At 45.6% G+C, this 21,109-nt stretch overlaps 1 protein-coding gene across 11 annotated transcripts in view; it reads right to left on the bottom strand.

The window, feature by feature from the left end:
• The window catches only part of LOC107269761 (homeobox protein cut), an 89,305-nt gene extending 69,974 nt beyond the window's left edge, over window positions 1-19,331 (bottom strand). For 7 of the 11 annotated variants that reach the window (XM_025087083.1, XM_025087088.1, XM_025087086.1 and 4 more), the window contains exon 1: window positions 12,814-14,493. In XM_025087083.1, coding sequence (XP_024942851.1) covers window positions 12,814-12,921 — 108 coding nt within the window. In that variant the 5' untranslated portion in view covers window positions 12,922-14,493. Of the gene's footprint in view, window positions 1-1,341; window positions 1,481-12,813; window positions 15,512-18,797; window positions 19,043-19,312 lie in introns of those variants that run through there. The other 4 variants (XM_025087085.1, XM_025087084.1, XM_025087090.1 and 1 more) reach the window with 4 other exon arrangements.
• Between the last annotated feature and the right edge of the window lie 1,778 nt (window positions 19,332-21,109).

The following is a 21,109-nucleotide window of genomic DNA, read 5'->3' as shown; positions in this document are numbered from 1 at the left end:
TGGAACGAAGAGAGCGCCGACTTTTCAAGGGGAGGCCGACGGGATTCCTGCGTCTTACGGATAGCGGATCTTGTTTTTTTTTTATGGATCCAAAGACGAGATCGAGGATCCACAAAGGCGATTGATTATTACGTACTTTGGATCGGACAGAATATGAATTTGAGCAGGTGGACCCTGCTGGACGTAACTCATCGGATTTGGGAAGAGCCAATAGACTTGTTTTTCAAAGGCAGCGAGAAAAGGCCGCTCTTCTTTGAACGTAGGGTCGTCCGAGGATCGGCAGGATTGTTGATGACACCGGAGCCCACGTTAATCCCGCGGATTACGTGGACGGGAACCCGCGAAGACGCGAACCCACGACTCGCATTTTGCCGCGTTCTATAACTCGAGATCAGAAACGTCACGTAAAACTGTCCGAGGAACTTCAAATATATTGCGAGGGCTCTCACGGGGCAATGCCGTTTTACATGGGATTCTGTAAACATTGTGTAACCCTGGAACGATCTATAAATGTTTAATTTTGACGTATATTGCCGGAACGTCGTGCTGCCACGTGTTACGGGGATCAGTCGCGCGTAACGAATAGCCGCTCGGCCTGCAGGCTGATTTATTTTTCCACAGATTATCCGAATAGACGGAAGACGGACGCTGGACGGAAGTAAAGGATCGTTCGTCTGGACCGGCGGGCGCGGCGGGTGGGACGATAGGGAGAAACGTAGAGACGAGTGTATTTAAGAAAACGGGAGAAAGAGAAATAAGGAAAAACAAGGAAAGTGACAGAAGAAATCGAAAGGCATTTGCAAGCTGTCGGGATATTCGGTTGGAAAATGTGAAAAGGGGGTGAACCGGCGTAGGGGGGTGTAAAGTGGGGGAGGGGAGGGTAAGATTCGCCAAGGCAAAGTATCAATTTACCACCATAAAGACGTTTCGGGATTATCGGTTTTACATAGACTTACTACCCCAAACTCCATCAATATTCACCCCTCCTCCTCCCCCCCCCCTCCCGCTCTTCGCAGGCTAAGGAAAGCAGCCCTTAAACGGACGCGTTCGGGCGTGCGAATCGTTCGGGGGTGCAAAGGGGGTAGGTATTCGGTTGGGGAGGATCTCCTCTTTCTCGCGGACGCGAAGGGTGGAAAACCTGAGTCGTGGTTGAAAACTTGACGGAATAAGTGAGCTACTGAGGGAGGAGGATAAGGGGATGGAGAGGAAGGAGGAAGAGGGCGCAAGACGAAGGGACGAAAAGGAGGGAACGATGAATAAGTCGAAAAAACGAAAATTGGAATGAAAAAAAAAAAGAATTAAGTAATGGACAATAAAAAATTGTGTCGGCGCACTGCTCACTTTTCACTTTCCGGCGGAAGGACTCGATCCGTTTGCAAAACAGCGGAGGCTTCCTCTGTCACTCGGCTCCTCGAAACTTCGCTAAAGCGGGACTCGTTGTAAATCCAATTAGCGCGACTTTCAAGTGCTCTTCCTGCTCGTTCCACTTCCTCCTAGGTCAAGGGTTCCCACCTTTTTTTTTTAATATATATATATATACACACAACATATATAAATTACACGTAGGACACGCGTAAGTAAATATAGGTACGCACTGTCGTCCACAGAATGATTTTAGTGAATTTTTTTACATACATATATGTATATATATATATACATATATTACGTATATGTATACGCATCACGTTAGAGACGCGTGTGTCGCTCGAGTTCGCACGCATATAGAAATACGGTTGGCAGCGGGAGACGTGTGCTTCCGAGGAACATGTAATCGCACAAAGGAAGAAGGAAGGTCCAATAAGGAGCGAAGAGGCAGAGCGCAAGAAGCGAGAGCCAAGCAGCCAATGTATTATCGGTGGGGCAAAAGAATTAACGAGGAGGAAGACGAGGGAGCGAGAGAGACAGACAGAGATCGCGAGAAAGAGAGAGAGAAGAGATTTCAGTCTGGCAGCAGAGAATCCTTTTAGGTTATAACCCATGTGTGTATATTCGAGAGAGAGACGCCCGGTATAACCAGTTTCGGAGGCAATTCTTTTTTTCAATGCCACTCTTCTCCTTCCCGTTGGTTATACGTACTGTACACCATTTGCATAGATCCCAGTAGTGGCCGCCGTCGCCGATCTGCATATCGGGTGTCGTTAAAATTAGGCGTGTACGTGCCTCCCTGGGATTCACCCTTGGAGCCGTCGTACCCAAAGGACTCCCCTTATGCAGCCGCCTAGCAGTGTCCCACTGATATATTGCGTCATTCGCGATGCGGATTGGTCGAGACCGATTTATGCTATACCGGGGGTACGTAACTATTAATGTATAATTCACAGGAAGAGTGGGCTGCGCGGGCCCTTGGGGTAGTCGATTTTTGGGGGGACCGTTTTTCCATTCTCTTTTTCTTTTCTTTTTTTTTTTCTTTACACTCGTCAAGCCCTCATGGGGAAATCCTCGACACCATTGGTGGCTCGGTTGCCCCTTTAACCCCCCCACTCACGCGCCCGATATACATTGTGACGTACCCCACGATCACTGGGGGAGAGAGAGAGAGATAGGAAAAAAAAAAGCCCATAGAAAGAATACACCGAGTCTCGTGAGATTTTATGCCTTTCGGAAGCTGAAAAACAAGAGAAGATCCACGATCTTAGTCGTTAAGATAAAGATGGGGTGCACGAACGGAAGTAGGAAGGAAGCGGGCCCGAGCAGTCCCTACTCTCCTAGCCACCCCCTAATCCCACGTGCTATCGACTGTCATTAAAACGTATACCGGAACACGTGACAGGGAGAAAGAAAATTAGTTCCAAAAAAAAAAAAAGTTACAACAATTTTTATAATTATAATTTTCTCCCTCGATCGATACGTACCCACTTATTTTTTCGGTTTCATACTTTCCTTCGTGCAACGCCAGAGTATAGCACGGCAGACGCGTCGTTACGTTCACACTATTAGTATTCCCTTGGTAGCGGAAGTACGCTTGAGAGAATCCTGTGCCTTATCAGAGACTCTAAACAAAGCCAGACGGCAGGGCGGCCATTTTACATGGCCGAAACTTGCCAAAGATTTTTTTTTTTTTTTTTTTTTTTTTTTTTTTTTTTTTTTTTTTTTTTTTTTTTTTTTTTTTTTTTTTTTTTTTTTTTTTTTTTTTTTTTTTTTTTTTTTTTTTTTTTTTTTTTTTTTTTTTTTTTTTTCCGTCACCCGTTATTCCCTCGTGCAACCGCGGTCGATCTTTCCCCATATGACAGACAGAGCGAGAGACACGTGTAAGAACGAAGACGACACATCCTGAACGTGTGAGCGAACGTTACCTAATAACCCGTGGCCTGTCTATAAACCACAAGATACTTAACGTTACGCTAGACTCAACACGACACTCAACCGTAGTTGGTTAAAGTCATATCCAAGTACGTATAGATACATCAAGCCAACCTCTCAACCATCCACACATATAGCCAGTCCAGGTATTTCCGAGGTAAGCGAGCATACGTAATTCGTCGATTCTAATTACAAAGAATAACAATTAGAAAGCGCTTTAATTGTAAGAATTTCGCAAAAGGGTTGCGCAAACCCGTTGTCCCTCCAGATAATACCCGATACGCTAACCACGCGCGCATGTCCGATACGTCGAGATTCAGAGACAAGTGATTTGGAAAGGTATTGAAAAAAAAAAAAAAAAAAAAAAAAAAAAAAAAAAAAAAAAAAAAAAAAAAAAAAAAAAAAAAAAAAAAAAACATACAGATATGATAACAATGAGACACCTGTATACGGAGACGCGTTAGCGATTCGCAGCAGCCATTCCAAGCGCCCAAGTCCTGCATCCCCTTTCACGTGGACCCATTGTCTTTGGAGTCTTGGACCCAGGGGGTGTCGCGGCATTGAGGCAGGAAACTTTTCAGCACGGCCGCTTGACACAATGCTGGCATAGCGCGAGGGTTAGAAAGTAAAGGGGGTAAGAAAGGACGAGGAGCCGAGATAATCTTCGCGGCTGATGTATAAAGGCATAGTACTACTGAAAATGAGAATGGTCTCTGCTGTGTATAAACCTATACTATTCGTAGATATAGGTATACTCTAGGTACAGGGTACTATAGCGTTGCACCTATATGAAGACACTGAGTGCACCTAGTGGTATAAGGTATATATTATCGGCCGGTACAGAGATAACTCGAGGTACCCCATTACGTTATTGAGCGCTTGAATCACTTTGCTTTACAGCACAAGCTCGGCCACCGCCACCGGCCACAAACATTGCCGCACATAGCGAACCACTGACAGCGAGACCCTCCCGGCTGTGCCGTTAATCGCTTTACAATCCCGCAACGAGAGTTCACGATTGGTCGAGACTTTAGCATAGAGTTCGTGGTGGATGCTGTTTTTGTCGTTAACAATTTTACATCCTCCGATGCATAGGCGACGGGTATTGCTTGAGATTTATTTGAGATTGCCGGAAGCCGTACGAGCATTGGTATCCGGCTTAAGGAGTTTACTCGAATAGGGTATGTATGCCGGAACAGCATTGTAGAGAGTGTTAGCGACGTGCGTGCACTTTGGATGTAAGCTAAGACGCGGCTAGTGTTAATGGTAATGAGAGGGTGGGCGCGCCCAGTCGGTAAGGTAGGAAGTAGATGCGAGAACGTAGCTTAAGCCCTGTCCTGGTAAACGTGCTAGGATCGCGTTAGGCTGGCAACGCTCGGATTCCCTCGGAATTGACGCAACTTTTCGTTCATCGTAAACTAATTTGAAGTGCGAGCGTTAGTTAGTCGGACACGGGACGGCCATACGAATCCCGGGCCGTTATCCAGTTTGGCCGTCCTGGAGTAATTAAGCCTGTTTTCGTGGATTAAGCCGCAGCAATGTACTCTGCCTTGCGGACCGGACAGCCTGGAACAGCGTCGAGCGTATACTCGGGGTCAAAGTTCAGGTACTTTTAACGCGATGCCGAGTATTTATATCTGTTATAAAGCAAAGATATCGAGAGGTGCGCTCGAACCCTCTCACTTTTTTAGGTGTTGCGCAAGACTCTGCGCAATTCGATCAAATTTTCCAGACTTTTCGCCCGTGGCGATTTCCGCTGCGAGGGAAACCAGCGGAAACTTCTATGCGGTCTGACGTCATACTTCTTAGCTTTCACCGAGTATAGGGCACCGAAGCTTCGCCGTACCGTGGCCGGATTAATTTTATCCAAGAATCACGAATGCGGTATACGGGTACGGCAGGACATGGATTTTAATCGGGACACGGTATATATGGATATCAGGATGAGTTTGGATGATCGGCGAGCAGTGCTCGTTCGTTGCGATCCGGGCCTAAAGTGATGACGCAACGACCGAACGGGACCCCAATAGGTCGAGATGAGAGCCATTGTATGGCAATCTTATAATTTAGACAATCACCGATCAATTGAATGGGCCTTTACTACTGCTATACATGCAGCGCCCGTCCATGGGCGAGTGAATGATGAATGAATGAAGGGACAGACGAATGAATGGACAGATAGTTGGCTCGGCTTAAACGTTCGTAAATAACCGGCCGCTTCATTCAATTACTTTCAATCGCTTCGAGCCAATAGATACAATTTAAAAACCCTGTGCACCGCGTGCACTTGACAATACCCTTTGTTTGCCTCTGGTGCGTCGCTGGCTTCAAGACTTATTTCGCTTTCTCCATTTTCGCCAATCTTCTTATTCGTTCGGACACGTGCTTGCTGCACATTGGGACTCGAGATATCCGGCATTCCAGGTTCGATCTTACAGTATCGATACTGGTGTAGGGTAGGGAGGCTCCTATTACTATATAGTGACATCGGTATAATAAAAAGCTGCAGTAGTAAACAGCGTCAAAGTCCTCCGTGTAGGAGTACATGTAAAATGACAAACACGTATATATATATATATATATATATATATATATATATATATAATATCTGGAGTACCTACGGAGATGAATGGATCGGTGGCAAAGTGCGGCCCTGGGCATTATCGGTACGGACGAAGGAAACCGGGAACGCGAAATGTCCGTGTCTACGGTCCGTGTCGGCTAATGGACACCGATTGGTACGGATGGCCTTAGCTCATACCCGCTACGTCATATCCGGATGAATTTACATGCGTAAAGCCGTGCGTGCCGCGATCGAGGCGGAGGTCGAGCCGAAGCTGGGTGGTTTCCCGCTTCTGTTCTCTCTGCCTCTATTTCTCGACCACCCCGTACCTAGACGCGGCTGCCTTCTGCTCGAGATTCTCGAAAACGATTTCAATCTCGCGTGTCCGCGAGCCTGAAATCGATAGAGGCCTCGGAGTTCAGGACGATTGAAATTTATTGTGGAATCAGCACGTAAGTGCGTGTTACTATGCGAATATTCGTACACGTGAAGGTTCTGCTGCTGCGCTATCCTACATAACTACAATCCGATCAATTTTATTCATATTCCAATTCTCCTACGTACTGGTTGCCTTATCTCTTGGTTCAAACTTTTTTTTTTTAATTCATTTTTTTTCAATATTATTATTATTTTATCAAAACACGTTCCCTTCCAATATTCCCTATATCGCTCGTACACGGCGCGATACAGCATTAATTGTTCCACGTGCACTCTCAAATTCTCATTGGTTTTTCATTTCACAGCTCGAATGACCGTGAATGAATAAAGTTCGTGCGCGATCGTGTGCTATGGCGCAGTGCCACTCGATCGAGAACTCGCTATCGGAGAGGAGAACGATATTCGCCTGTGGCGAACTTCCGGTCGCTTATCAATCGTACGTGGTGCTCCGTTGATTTTCGAAATTTAATTGCGGCCTCCGTGTACTTGGATTCAGTGTGAATTTGCGCTTTGAAGTTCGCGTTATCGTATGACGGGGAATTTGAAATATTTCAGATCCCCGTAGAATTGTGGGTCGAGAAAGTGAGTGAGAGAGAGAGAGAAGGAAGTTCGAGGACTGGTGAGCAATGGGCGAGCGAGATGAGACGCTGGCGTTTCGTGAGGGACGAAAGAGGAGAGTCGTGTAAATATTCATGGCTAAGCGCTAATTGGCGATACGATGTCTATTCATGATTCGAAGATTTTCAATAGCCATTACTTGACACAGCGCTTCGTCTAGCGAGACCGGCGCGCGGCGTCGCGCCGCCGTAGCTTCTTTACCGGCTAAGTAAATTATATTTCTCAGGTAGCTAATTGCCCGCAATCTGCCTGTTACTAGAAGCTTTCCCGGTGTAGCTGCTGCATCTAACTGATCCATGTAAAGTAGGCGGGAATCTCTATGTAATTGCACATTGTCGAACGTAATTTCATATGTTATCCATACAGTGCACGCGTACGTGTAATAATAAAGCCAGGCGAGTCCGAAATCTGCGTAAAAGATTTCGTATCGATAAGTGTATATATATATATATATGTATATATATAGATGTAAAAAGTATAAAAAAAATTTTTATTATTCAGATGGCATACCTGATTTCATCACCAATACGATACACGATAAATATATTCACAAGCAATTTTTAAATCGTACGTCGGCTCTACGTGCGTCGCGATGACGAACGCGTGAAAAAGAGGCGGAGATAGTGGGCAAGTGGAGGAGAGCGATGAAGAGCGGATAGAAATATATGAATACCTCGACAGTCCCAGAGTCATAAGTCTAAAAGACGTACGATATAGGCTGTCCGAGGCGATCGCTTCTCTAAATCTCTTTGGCTTCCGTCCGGCTTTTGTTTGTGGGCCGTATCCGAGGTTTATTTAGCACCGGTTTACGGCTCACTTTGAATACACTTAATCGGAGCCAGGACAGAATTCGTCGTCCCGTCGTGTCTCTCGAATGCGAGCTCGTAGATCTTCGCGGCAGGAAATTCAAATCGGCATGTAGATCGAACATTTGGAATCGATCCAAAGAGCGCGCCTAGAATCGGGATCGGTCCTGATATCTGGTGCGCATGCGCTAAATAAAAGGTTGCTATGCATAGAAAGAGTCCAAAGTGGCGGATATGGGTGGGGGAGAGGGAGAGAGAGGGGAAGGTATATTCACTTGGCAAATATTCCGGGTGGCTGTTACTTCGCTTATTCCGCTACTAGAGGGAACGAGAGAGACAGAGAGATAGATGTAAAATATATTTACTTCACCGTTCACATATGTATTCCGCACATGCGATTCTACCAATGCCCACAGTACGTACGCGTGTAGGAGCGCGTACGTAGCGGAGGTCCCGAGTTCGCGACCTGCACGTCCCGTTCGAGCGGTTTGCTCGCGTGCCTCGCGCATCTGTTGCACACACGACACAAACGACGCACACTCGGTCAGTGCCAATTTACCGTTTATGTCTACCTACGAATTAGCGTTAGGCATACGCGCCACCACTAACATCACCGGGTTTATGTTCCCGGCACACCCTTCGACTAGAGTATTCTATACTATAGGTATATGGATATTGTATGTACCATGGAAGAAGAGCACGTCGCACAGTAAAAGTCATAACGAATTACGTCCGAGTGTTTCTGGACGGATAACCCGGTGCATGAATATCGATGAAATCGAAAATAATAATAACGATCGATACCGTATACCCACCCGGTAGTAAGTATCGCTCCTCGCTTCTGCGTGTATGCGTTATTTTTAGAGTGTGGGTGAATCACTGTTTGGCCGCGGCAGCCGCGCGGGCAACTCGCTGGCTCCGGCAGCTAAATCACTTATTTCAGAAATAACGCGGGCGAATTAATAATCGCAATTCTCGCAAACGCCCCCTAATCCCTTTTGGAGGTTGTCGCGGTTTGTTCAATTTTTTTCCTTTTTTTTTTTTACAACGGTGAGTCAGAACAAGGCTCGCTCCAGTCTTTGGTACGGGTTAGGCAGGAGGGATTACAGGACGCGCCGAGTTGTCATCTTCAGATTCTAGGAGGTCTAGACAATGTCGGCTACGGACTAGACCGAGCAGACAGACCAGAGAGACTAGACGACGCATCCGAAATAAGTCTCTATTCTATTTCGAGTGACGCACGGCGAACGCAATAGGTTCCCAGTGGCTGTGTCGATGGCATCGTTCTCTTAACGTGTCTCTTCGCTCGCACCGGTTTCTCTATCCGCGCCTCTTTATGAATATTCTTCGTGTCCCGTATCTGGTTTGTGAATGCACGCGCGCTCTCGAGCCGTCTGACTCACGGTATGTCGGTTGCCTCCTCGACGAGTGCCGCCGCCACACGGGAATTTCGGGAACTGCCTGAGGGACTCCCTCATCCCCACACGGACCGAAGCGATAGACGCTACGAGAGGGACAAAGAGGGTCCCGCGTCAAGGGGGGGAGAAAGAATGAGACGGAGTGTGACAGGGAATATGGGACTGGAAAAGTTTTGTCCGTTCACGGTCACGTACTTTTAATTGCTAGAAAATCCTCCTTCGAACGTATATCTTTCAGATTCCGGTCAATTTCGCTGCTCCCGTGAGATAGCCATGTACACTTTCAACGAAAAGGTAAAAAATTTTTTATCGATAAATGTCAATTTTAAATATGCAAATAAAATGAAATTAGGTAATCGATACGATATTGAATCGTTGATCCTTATAAATGATATTTACGCGAATCGAGATGATAAAAATTCTCGGCTATTCCCATTGGACCAACATACTATGACAATAACCGAAGGAGTGGAAGTGTCTCTCGACCGGTGAAGCGGCGATACGAGTACAGCGCGGAGGCGTCCCGGCGCCCATCGGCAAGCCAATCGACCAAGAGACCTCGGTTTGACAAATTACGAAATCACGTAGGAACATGGCGTAAATCAATCAATGCAGATAAGCCAGACCGAGAGACAGACGTATGATAATGTTTTTCAATGACGGGTTCGAGGTAGAAAATTGCGCAGCAATCCGTGTATACCGACAGGGCGAGAGGAAGAAGAGGAGGAAGAAGAATTAGGAGCAATGCACTTCGAGCTACAGCGAGCAGTGCCAAATCACCTTTATTTTATTTTCAAGATCTTCCACGACCGTCTCACTTCCACTCTCCTTAAATCTCCCGAACCCCTTTCCAAAATCCAACGGCACCCCCCACCCGAAGCCCCCTCCTTTTTTTCTTTCCAAGAATTCCTTCGGTGTCGCAATATTTATAGAAGTCGATATGTTCCGCCCGCTGCTACTCGGCGTCTCGATCCACAAGCGAAGAAGTAACGAAAATTTTCATCACTTTTCTTCCATCTCACCCGTTATATTCACTTTCCTCCTTTCGTACTAAACTATCATCCAGTTTACACGGTATCGCTATCCGCTCTTCGGCTCTTGACCCATTAATTCGACAGAGCCCGGAAATCTTCCTGCATTTCGCGATTCTCATTTACGAATTCAACCATAACCTATTTACCTTTTTGACGTTTATTCGGCATCCTGCATAGGCTTAAGTGTACGAACGTAAATATAGAGGGACCGCACGCTGCGTAAAACATTTAGCCTGGCACGTTGCTGCGAGCAGAAAGGAGGAACCAGAAGAAGAAAAGTCCCACGGACCTCGGGGCTATCAAGTAAAGTCCAAAATTTCATCTGCTTTCAAAATTCGAATAATTTGCATTTTCCCTCGTTCCTTCGCTCTCCCAGACGTCCTCGCCTCCTTATGCAGCCGATCGCTCGACACACCTAAGTAGCGTGAACAGCCTATAGGACGACTCACTGAAAACTAATTAACACGTTGTCGAACGTTTTGAGTATTTCATTGGAAACAGGTAACGCAGCCAATAAGGGAGACAGAGCAAGTGCGTTCGCAATAGTAATATTATTAGAAGCGACGAAATTAACGATAACTAAAACGTTATCACGGTCCCACGGAAACCAGTGTCGTTCCCGATAAAAGAGTCAGTCCTGCCAGCAGATTAATCGCGGTTTCCACACTTTCGTTTCCTCGTCCTCGATTCTACGATTTTTCCTCAGTCCCTCTTCCACGTACAGTCCTTCGAAAAGTTCCGAGCTAGCATGGCTAGCTTATACACAGTCTACGGTATGTACCTACCGGCCGGCTAAAAGGTCCCGAAGTCGTTGACATTCCACCTACCCTCTTTTAAGGGTGCCAGTGCCGAAGGTACGATGAGAGACTAGACCCGTGTATGCGAGCACGTAACAGTTTCACCCTATTAGCGACGCTGTCCGTTCGCTCGTAATCTATAATACTACCCCTCTCGCTTTCACCCCCCTTGGCCGTGGCTTAATGTCGCGCGACACCTCCCAACCCTTCCACTTACCCACAACTCGGTCAACTCGGCCCCAAATCGGCCAACTATCCGAGGAACGGCCAAGTGCTGGTCGAGGAAACTTCCCGCGGGCCACCCCAACGCTTGGTTATATCCACCCTTGGTAGACTACGGTCATCCCTGAGCCACTCGACAACCCTCAGTAGGAATCGGCCACTGATAGAGAAACTCCGAGCGGCAAGTAAACGCCTGAGATTCGACTATTCGGATTCACTGGGTATGATACTGCGGACGGCTTTAACACCGATGCTATTTCTCAGGTCGAGTTCACAACGGGCTGTGGGAATCTCGGAGAGGTCTTTGATATCGAAAACGTCATCGAACACTGTCACACTACGGAACTGGGAAGTTATATCGGATAGACTATGGCGGGAATAGCGTGCCAGCGTTGCCCTAGGCGCGAGTATATATGCCTAATTTATGTTCTGCAATTACCCTAATAATATCTGACTTGTCAATTAATGCTTCGGAATAGAATCCAGCATGGGAAAGTGATCCTGTCTGATTGCGAAGGATTCATTATACTTTAGAACGCAGAATACAGAGGGGCATTTCAATAAGACATTTGATTAATAACGAGATTCAAAGTACAAAGTTATCTTTAGGTTTTACGTTTTGTGACTTACTGCCAATTCTTGACAACTGTCGTCTTGACGATTATTGAAAAAAATATACTGTAGCCTTTCGGGGTTTGTCTGATATATTGACACGTGTCGTGTTGTACGTACATTTCTTGCAATTGGAAAGTCCTAGACTTCTAGGGGAAAACCAGAGACAAATAAATTACTAGATCGAGTCCGAAAGTGGACGAAGGAGGTTCGTCGACTCGATGCTCGTCACTAATGCACTTCTTGGTTCGAGCTTTGAAGGTTCTGGCGGGTCTTGACTGTCAAATTAAAGCTTCCCGTGCGCCGATTCGTTCTATTCGCGCGCTTCGAATATTACTTTATTTTAGATATATCGACTAACGTCATTCCGTCACTCAGAATCCTCGATTCCGCCTATGAATAAACATTCTCTATGTCTCTGTCACGAAAGGACACTTAACATTGTTACTCGTTTATCCATGTGCCTAATGCTGGATATAGGTACAGTGCGCCATCTGACAGAATTTATACGACACGATATCTGAATTATAAAATTGTCCGAGTCTCGCCTTGCAAATTTTTCCTCGATTAGACTTGTGTATGCAATAAGTCGACTTCAATCCCGCAGGGAGCACGAAAATTTTTGTTTCACAGTCTCATTCCGAGTTTTCACGTATCATCCCTGATCCTACATCTTGTCAAGGGTCCTTTTTTTAATTTCGCACTTAGTCCGCACACTCGATACACTCTCGACTCTCAGTTTCCACGCGTCGTATCGGAATTATCACTTTTCCTCCACCCTGGCACGTTTCAGCATTTCCCACCGGAAGCCTTAGGCCATCCCAACCCCGTACATCCGGTAGTACTAGCACAGGGGGTCGATCGGTCGCTTACGAATTTTTCGCGTTACGCGATCACGATTTTTCATTCTTTGGCGCAATTTGAAAAAAATTTCTACAAGACTGACAATTTCAAACACTGACAAATTGACAAACGTTATCGCATTATCGTTATCACTGTTCTTACCTGTTGCCAAAATTGTGCGAGGAGGTAGATCCTTTCTTTCTTGAAGAGCCAGTCCATGGACTGCATTGCTTGAAGATCGAGGGAATTGGCCTCCGTAGAGGCCTGCATGCTTGCGAGGGCCGCCGAATTTAGAGATCCGAGGGGTTGCTGGAGTGCCGCAGTGACGGAGCTGTTACTTCCGGCTACCAGATTGGCGTGGTAGACTGTCGTGGACGCATCCTCGGCACCAGAAGCCAATAGCTGGGCCCCGATCGGCGCTGAAGGCCCCTGGAGCCCGAGTGACGAAGCCACTTTGACGGCTTCCAGCTTCTCCGAAGGATCCAAAACACGTCGTCAATCCTTTGGCTTCTTCTTCTCCCACGTCTCCTTGAACGTCCACGTGATGTCTTCCTCGGGATCTTCAACGTGTCACTAGCCGTTACCGAGTCCGTTCACTACACTCACTCTTCCCCGATTCAATCTCCCGACGTGATATCTTCACGAGGAGTTTCACCGAGTTTCCTGAGCCGCCTTCTCTCCTTCACTGTCAACTCGCAATCTACCTCCTCCTGGGTCCGGTCACCCCTGGACACATTGACACTCGTTCGGTGACCGGGATCCGTCTATCACTGTCTTGCCACAACCCCTTGCTCACTGGGGTTCGCGCCTCTCTCTCTCGTACGCGGTCCGATGATGCGGTGTCATCACTTTCCCTTATCGGTGATAAGAGGTGCGCGCTTTTCCCGATGACGGATCATGCGTACGGTTTCGCGCCGGTGTGAACCCGGCCGCTTGCCACCGGACGCCCGAGCGAACTAGAGGCAACAGAGTAGGGAGTAGGAGGACACGTTCCGCGTTACCATAAGCCAGATTATGGCCTTTTATTTTCACTTCGAGCGCGCGTATCACGTTGACCACCGCATCGGAACGTCGTGGCTCCGCGCGCAACGGAGGCAGCACGATATTCGGACTGAATCTTTAAGATTTCACCAACAACGATTGTTCACTGACGTCAAGGCGAATACGCGCACTTTTACACCGCACTCGTTAGCCAGATTTCAGAGAACCCGATCACTGTCACAAGGTCACACCAGCTGCCTCCTTCGGTTTAACTGTTTGTTGTTTCTCGTATCTCTCTTCTTCCTCTTCTATATATATATATATATCTCTCTCTCTCTCTCTCTATGCCCACGATCGTAATCCTGTCGCACTTATCGCATATCCTCTTGCGGTACGTTATCTCTTCGTCCCTTTCGCTCGTTCTTCCTTTCGAAATCCTCTCTCTCTCTCTCTCTCATGCACACACGCACAGCACAGGACAGGCAGCACTTCCAGCCTCTGTGTCTCTGACCAAATCTTTCCTACTCCGTCCTACCAGGAGGATTCGATCTCGAAGCACTTAACGGCGAAGATCCTCGTGGAGAACGTCACGTCGTAGAGCGATGCGATTCCCCGTAAGCTGCTGGCTGGATGTTGTTGTTGATCGATGCACGTCCGGTCACGAGCACGCTTCTCGGCCGGGGGAAGGGGGGGTCCGTTCACGACGTTCGAGGCTCGCTTGTCAATGGGGTGGAAAAAGAGTTACTGTTATTATTATTATTTTTTATTGTTTGGTCAGGGGCTATCGGTTGTGCGAGCTCCGTTCGTATTTCAAGAGAGACCCGTCCTAGCAGGCTCCTAACCTGAAACTAAGAGCTACCGAACGACCGATGCAATGCCTGGAGGAGGCGCGGAGACAGTGGAGGGGATGGGCGGCAACCCGGTACACTTGGAAGGGTAGGCCAGCCCCTTGGCGAGCCAATAGGGACCCGTGGTCTATCCCCACCAAGCGAACAAAACGCCCGATCTCGACGCGAGGATCCAGAGTGGGATTCGTACAGCAGCAGTGGGGATTTAGGAAAGAACCGGAGGCTGGCTGGCTAGGTGGTCCCTTGCAGCAGATCTCATATTTTCAACTCTCCGCGCTTCGACTAGTACCTACTACTACCTACTACTCTCTCTTTCTCTCTCTCTCTCTCTGTCCACCGCCACACGCCCTTTTCCAACCCCGTTCTGCCTGCCAATCACTACTTTTTCCTGAACCCCATCGAGAGCCTGGGATCCTCTCCTATCTGCCACCGATCCTTGGCCAGTCTGTTCTGCTTCTGACACTGGATGTCAATTTTCTTTTAACTTTTAACAGACACGATAACACTTGCCGAGGCACAGTTCGTTCTTCAGTTTTATTCGTTCTTGTTATTACCCTGGTTCTTTATCCTTGGTATCCCCACTGCTTTGCCCTTTGACCTCTTCACCCTCGTACCGACGACCTTAACCACCCTTAACGCGAATCCTTCCACTCGACAGACAAGAAAACGGGTGGATGGACCAAATTGCACCCTTACCGGGAAACCTACACGTCCCCTCCTGGTGTCTGATATTATTACTAAGATTTTTTTGGTTTTTTTCGATTATCGAGAATTCCTATGATCTTTTTCCTCGAGCATTAGACGTGTATGTGACAGATGTCAAACTTTGTGTAAATATGCATGATTCGAAGGACACAAGATCGATGGACCAGAAAACCTGTTTTAAGATAATTAAACGAAAATTATATGATCTACAGAGAAATTTCGGGTTGGTGATAATTTTTGGAAAGGGAAGCTGGCTGGACCGAAATTTTTCTTTAATCTGTCGAACGTGTTCCGAGTGGACGCGTTAATGTCTCCGGATATGCGGGTCAGTCGGAAACTGTCGTAAACGTCCAAGTGGCTACAGAATGAAGTCGTGGGTCGACGTAAGGCGTCGGAATGACAGCCGCGGATATAAATAACAAATGGGCCTGTGAATAAACGCGTGCGGATAATAACTGACGAAAAGGGTTACTGGAAACGACGCGTGGAGGCGTCATGGCGAGGAGCTACCTCGCGCAACTTGACTACAGCTCGTCAGAAAAGCCAAGTCAACAGAAACCATAGCAATATAAGAGCGGAATTAATATTCGTATAATAGCCGTCAAACGAGCAGATATATATATATATATATATATATATACACAAAACAGTGCTTACGCAACGCGCCGTTTTTTTTAGCAATGAGAATAAAAATAAAAATCTCACGAGTAGTCCGTATTAAAAAAGTTCACTATACCCATAGACACTGTACTCGGTAACGGAGAGATAATTGCTTTTATTCGACCCTTTAAAGTACGTGGAGCAATTCGAATGCAAAATTGGCTTTTCAATAGTTTTTCAACCTCGTCACGTCATGCCCTTACAAATCGTAAGATATTGCAACATTTTATTTTACAAATATCCCCGACATTATATATACACTGTGTATAACGATAGATGCGACCTGTGACTGTAAATTTAACTAATTCTTAAGGGTGGTCAGATCCTTCTCATTGATCGATTATTAATTCTTTGCCGAACTATATACACGGTGTCACCTATTGTTCGTATTTTTTTTTTATTAGATACAAAAGTGATCTATTGATTCCGCTTAGGTTAAGAATGACGTGTACACTATGTGTATGGTGTATATATATATGTGTTTAATGGATTGTATAGATCTATACAGGGATACGTTAGTTATGAATATACCATGGACGATATTCATCACCTAAAACGCCCACGAAAGTATGACAAGGATGTCTTGTCAACGCTGTTTTACGATCACCCGTTATAACGCGAGGATTAGTTTGTCAACAGTGAACTATATGTATATGCATTAGGTTGCCTAGGTATGTGCCGACACATGTACAAATTTAAGCGAGCATGGTATATTTATATATACGAGCGCGTAAACGCACACATGGTTCCTAAACACCACGACGATGGTTTTTTTGTTCACATACGAAACTAGCCGTAAGAAAAGAAAAAGAAAAACCGAAAATTAAAAACGAACCAAAAGTCATAAAAATTTACGTTGAATAATTTTTAGTTTTTTTTTTTGTCTTTTTTTTTTTCCACGTAAGAATCTCATTCACTATATATTTCAAGTTATACGATTTCTATCGTTTGGTACGGTGGTAGTTCCGTAATAAATTTCGTATATTTTTGTAAATCAAGTAAAACGGTTCACCGAAATCATGTTTTTCAACCGAAAAATTATATTATCATCCGACGTCGATTAGACCGAGTTAATAATTTCGAAAGACGTAACAATGAACGGGAAGTTGAAAATTTTTTTTTTAAGGTGATTTACATGACGCGTCAGGAAGTTTCATAGAAGGGGTAACAACTGGCAGAAGAGGCTTATATGAAGTCGCTCGCGCTCCGGCTACTACTACTGGGCGAGTTCGGTAATTTCCGAAATTTACGAGGTGATAAAATTATGAAAATGTTTGCCGGCGTGTCCGCGCTCAACGATCTTCCAAATATACGGCTCGTATTTTACGTTCCACGATGCGATTTTATTCTATGGACTTTGGGCGAGTTCGTATAGCAGGACGCCGAAGTCGCCGATTTCAGTCGTCGTCGTCTATATACAGTCTCCACGCTGGAGTATCAGACTCGTCCGGCTTTTTTTCAGACCTGTCACTGTCACGAACTTTCGTGGAAAGTCGTCGAAAACCTATATACGCTTTTCGACGTAAAAAGTGCCGCGTTGCTAGAGGAGCGTCGCATTCTCATGAAAACATCTAAACGTACGAGGCCACGCACGCACAGTGTCACCCGCGCACTTTAATCGTAAATTAAAACGTTGCGTTTAATATTAAAAAAGAAAAAACTGTCCGATGTATAATCGAAAGTCCTGAGAATTTCGCTTATGACAGCAGCGCTTGATAATCATTCTAGTTCCGTTCGCACGCTACTCAATACCCTGTGTCGCGATAAAGCCTACATTGAAGCAAGGCTCAGTCGTGCGATTGTAACAATATATCGCGCCGTGAAGGATGCGCATTTAAGTTCACGGGCCTCGCTCAGGGACATCTTACGAGATGAGCGACCGAGTCCGTAAGCGAATTTTTACACCGGATAAGATAGGCCATGAGAAGCGAGAAGATCGGCGGTGGTTTCTTCGATGAAGATTGCAGCGTACGAAGTCGGTGAAGAGAGTTAAATAATTTTTTCGAAAAATTTTCAATTTTTTCAAAAATAAATTTATTTCTTTTTTCTACCGTGCAAAACTTTTTTTTTGAGATAAACGTTGTTTTTACCAATTTTTTTTATCACTTTCTCTTTTTCTTTTTTTTTTAAGGAATTATTCACTGTTTGCGTTTCCATGTGTGGATTTGTACGCGTGTCTACGTATGATACTTCTCATCAGGGTCACTCAGTCACATTCACACGAGACCTACAATACACTTATGTTTTATAAGGCTAGTCAGCTAGTCAGCCAGTCAAGATAGGTACTATCGTGATTCTCGGGTTCTTGCAAGAGTACGAGATCTCATGCTATGCAGCATCCAGTTGGATGACCGCTTGGAAGATAAATCTATTCACCCAAGTTACTCCGCTAAGAGACGATCAAGAATCCGGCCAATGTCACGTTCATGCCAACTGTGCGTCAACTTTGAGATAATACGTGAAAGGAGTGCACGTGTGTATAACTAAACTTCATATACTCGTCCAGCCACTTTCCCCAATGTTAACCGTGCAGGTAAAGACGATAATTAGGAAAATTTCAATAAACGAATCACGTATACTTCCGTGTCACCTAATCCGATACCGCGAAATTTCATGGACCTCGAAACGGTGTAAATTGCTAAAAAATTTGTGTCAAATAATTTTCAAAGATTAAATCTGCATTTGATAATAATAAAAAAAAAAGTCCTCTGGTTAATCGATTTTAATACGTCATTAATTTTTTATTAATGATTTTCATAATTTGCGTCGCGCGAAACTCACATACGTGTATAGGAGAGGCATTCCCGAGGACACGTATGTAACGCATATATTATTCCCGTATCGGATGTCACACTGTCTCGGGCTCGGAGGGAAAAGGCTCGAAGGCAAATCACGTAATCGTCACAATGCACAATTCACACAAAACGGGCCAGCATTGGGCCCGGTAATCACCTGTTCTTCACTACTGGTACATTAGTAGCGCCTCGTGTTGCGACTACCCCGCGTGTACGCGATACGAAAACGTACGTACGTATCTACGCGCACTGGTTAAACTAATTGACAATAGGAACGATCGAGTCGTAATGAGGGAGGATTTATTTGACACCTCCGTAGAGAAGTGCACAGGGGTAAACTTGTATTTCTAATATCTGACTGTTGCGTGAAAGTTGCGTATACGGTGATCCTACTAGGCCTGTGTTCTGGCCAAGACTAACTCAACCGCTCAGTTCTGCAGCCCTCGCAGTCATCCCTCCAGCACGCACTTTTACAACGGCTTAATAATTGACCCGATGCTCTTTCCTTTTTTGGGTCTTGCTTAGGTAGACGGACAAATTTACTTGCCAATCATATATGATATTGTTGAGGGATGAATTTTGGCTCAAGTTTTCGTCGAGTTAAGGGTGCCCGAATTGTATCGATAACCGGTGATTGGATGCGACGATACCGAAGGGTAGGACTATACTTACCCTGCTTGCTGCAAGGGACGGTACGAGTCTGGGCCGTCCTGTGGCGCCGCGACGCGGTGAAATCCACAGACAGCGTCGAAGGAACGCGGGGGTGGCTACCCCCACCATCTCAGCCTACATTACCGCCGCCTTCTAGCCTGCTGAACTCCTCGAGGGATCCTTTTGGGGATGCTGCAACGATATCGGAAGTATTGGTGACTTCAACGGGCTGATCGGAAAGAGCGAGGGTCGTGCGGACCCTTACGTTAGGGGCTCTTATGCTCGGTGGAAGAGGGTAAAGTTACGCCCTTGGGCACTTTCTTTACTGCTATCCGGTACGGATCCTATTTCTTGGTCTCGTTCGCTCCTACTGAATTTTACGGACTCGTTAATTCAAGTATAAACTTTGTTTGGAGTTTGGATTTTTTCAAAATATTTATACTTGCTTTTTTTCACAAATTTTAGAACCACACGTGGGTGTATACTTCTTTTCAAAATAGCCATGACTCTTGTTGATCCTATCGGGAGTCAAACCTCGGCGGTATATCGGGAATGGGTCGAGACATGCGCCTGGTGGAGTTGCACCCTGGCGCAGGTCCCAACCCCTTCTACACCGTCCTACGGTAGAACTACCCCTAGACTCTCTCGCATAGCTCCACGTTTTTTTCACATTCGACTCCACTCAAGCCGCAACGTTCGAAAAGTCTGTCCTTGAGGTACCTGCAAATTTTGCGATTTTTCAAACAAATGTCCGAAAAAAAGATTTTATAAGGGTGTCATCACTTTCCCCATGCGGATACATCATTTTAATCGTATACAATATCCGACTATCGTATTTTTTTTTTTCGTACCACTATTACGATATGATAATTGGAAAATTGTATTTGCAATTGACAAATAATAACGAAACGGCTATTTTTCCGGGCTGTTTTATTCGTTTCGCAACAATTACCCAGAGTTATTGTTACCGTCGATTCCCACTAATTAGTCCGTGCCGTTTGTATCATCAAGCCAGGCTGTTTGGGCAATAATATTTCGACACCGTGTAAGACAGAGCGCGTTCTCACAGATCCGCGGAAGCGAATCCAACCCAACCAGTAGCGATTCCATGCGGAACAGCTCGCCTCCGGTGTCTCGTGTTCACTTCGTCTAAGTTTCCATTCGCGAAAGGCAGACCAGTCAACTCCATTGTCGTTATTGTTACAATTTTTGCAATTCCAAATACAAGTATACCTCCAAGTAAAGTAAAGAGTTACGTGTGTAATTAATTTACATGCCATATACATATATAACCTACCAATAACATTCAGAGTGGCATCTCGCTGCATCATACCTATAGTAATAATGTAGGCCAGGATGTCTCTCGGATCGTATTTCGCCATACGTGCGACACACGAGACTCGCATCAAATCATATGAAGAATAACCAACCGATTAGAAAGCGATAGCGACTTTGTTTCGCGAAATTTCAGATACGTCCAAATTGCGAAATTGACTGTGCGAAAAATTCGTATAAATTGTTTTTTGTCGTAACAATCTTTTTGCAATCTCCGAAACGCACGTGTGACAACGCACAATTGTAATTGTAAAATACACGTGTAAGTTGACACGCATTTTAGTACGGACAAAATAAACACGTTCATCGAATACATGTTTCGCAAACGAAATATTCAACAGCTTCCGCAAATACTTCGACGAAATTTTCAATCGCGACTCGAACGATCAGGAAATTTATAAGAATAACATTTTCCGAAAGGCAGAGAGAGAGAGAGTGAGAGAGAGAGGGAGATAGCGAGGGGAGGATCAAATACAAAGATGC

The sequence above is a fragment of the Cephus cinctus genome, unplaced genomic scaffold, assembly GCF_000341935.2.
Source record: "Cephus cinctus unplaced genomic scaffold, Ccin1 Ccin1_scaffold0689, whole genome shotgun sequence".
NCBI classification, from domain to species: domain Eukaryota; kingdom Metazoa; phylum Arthropoda; class Insecta; order Hymenoptera; family Cephidae; genus Cephus; species Cephus cinctus.
This window is presented reverse-complemented; position numbering and strand designations above follow the sequence as displayed.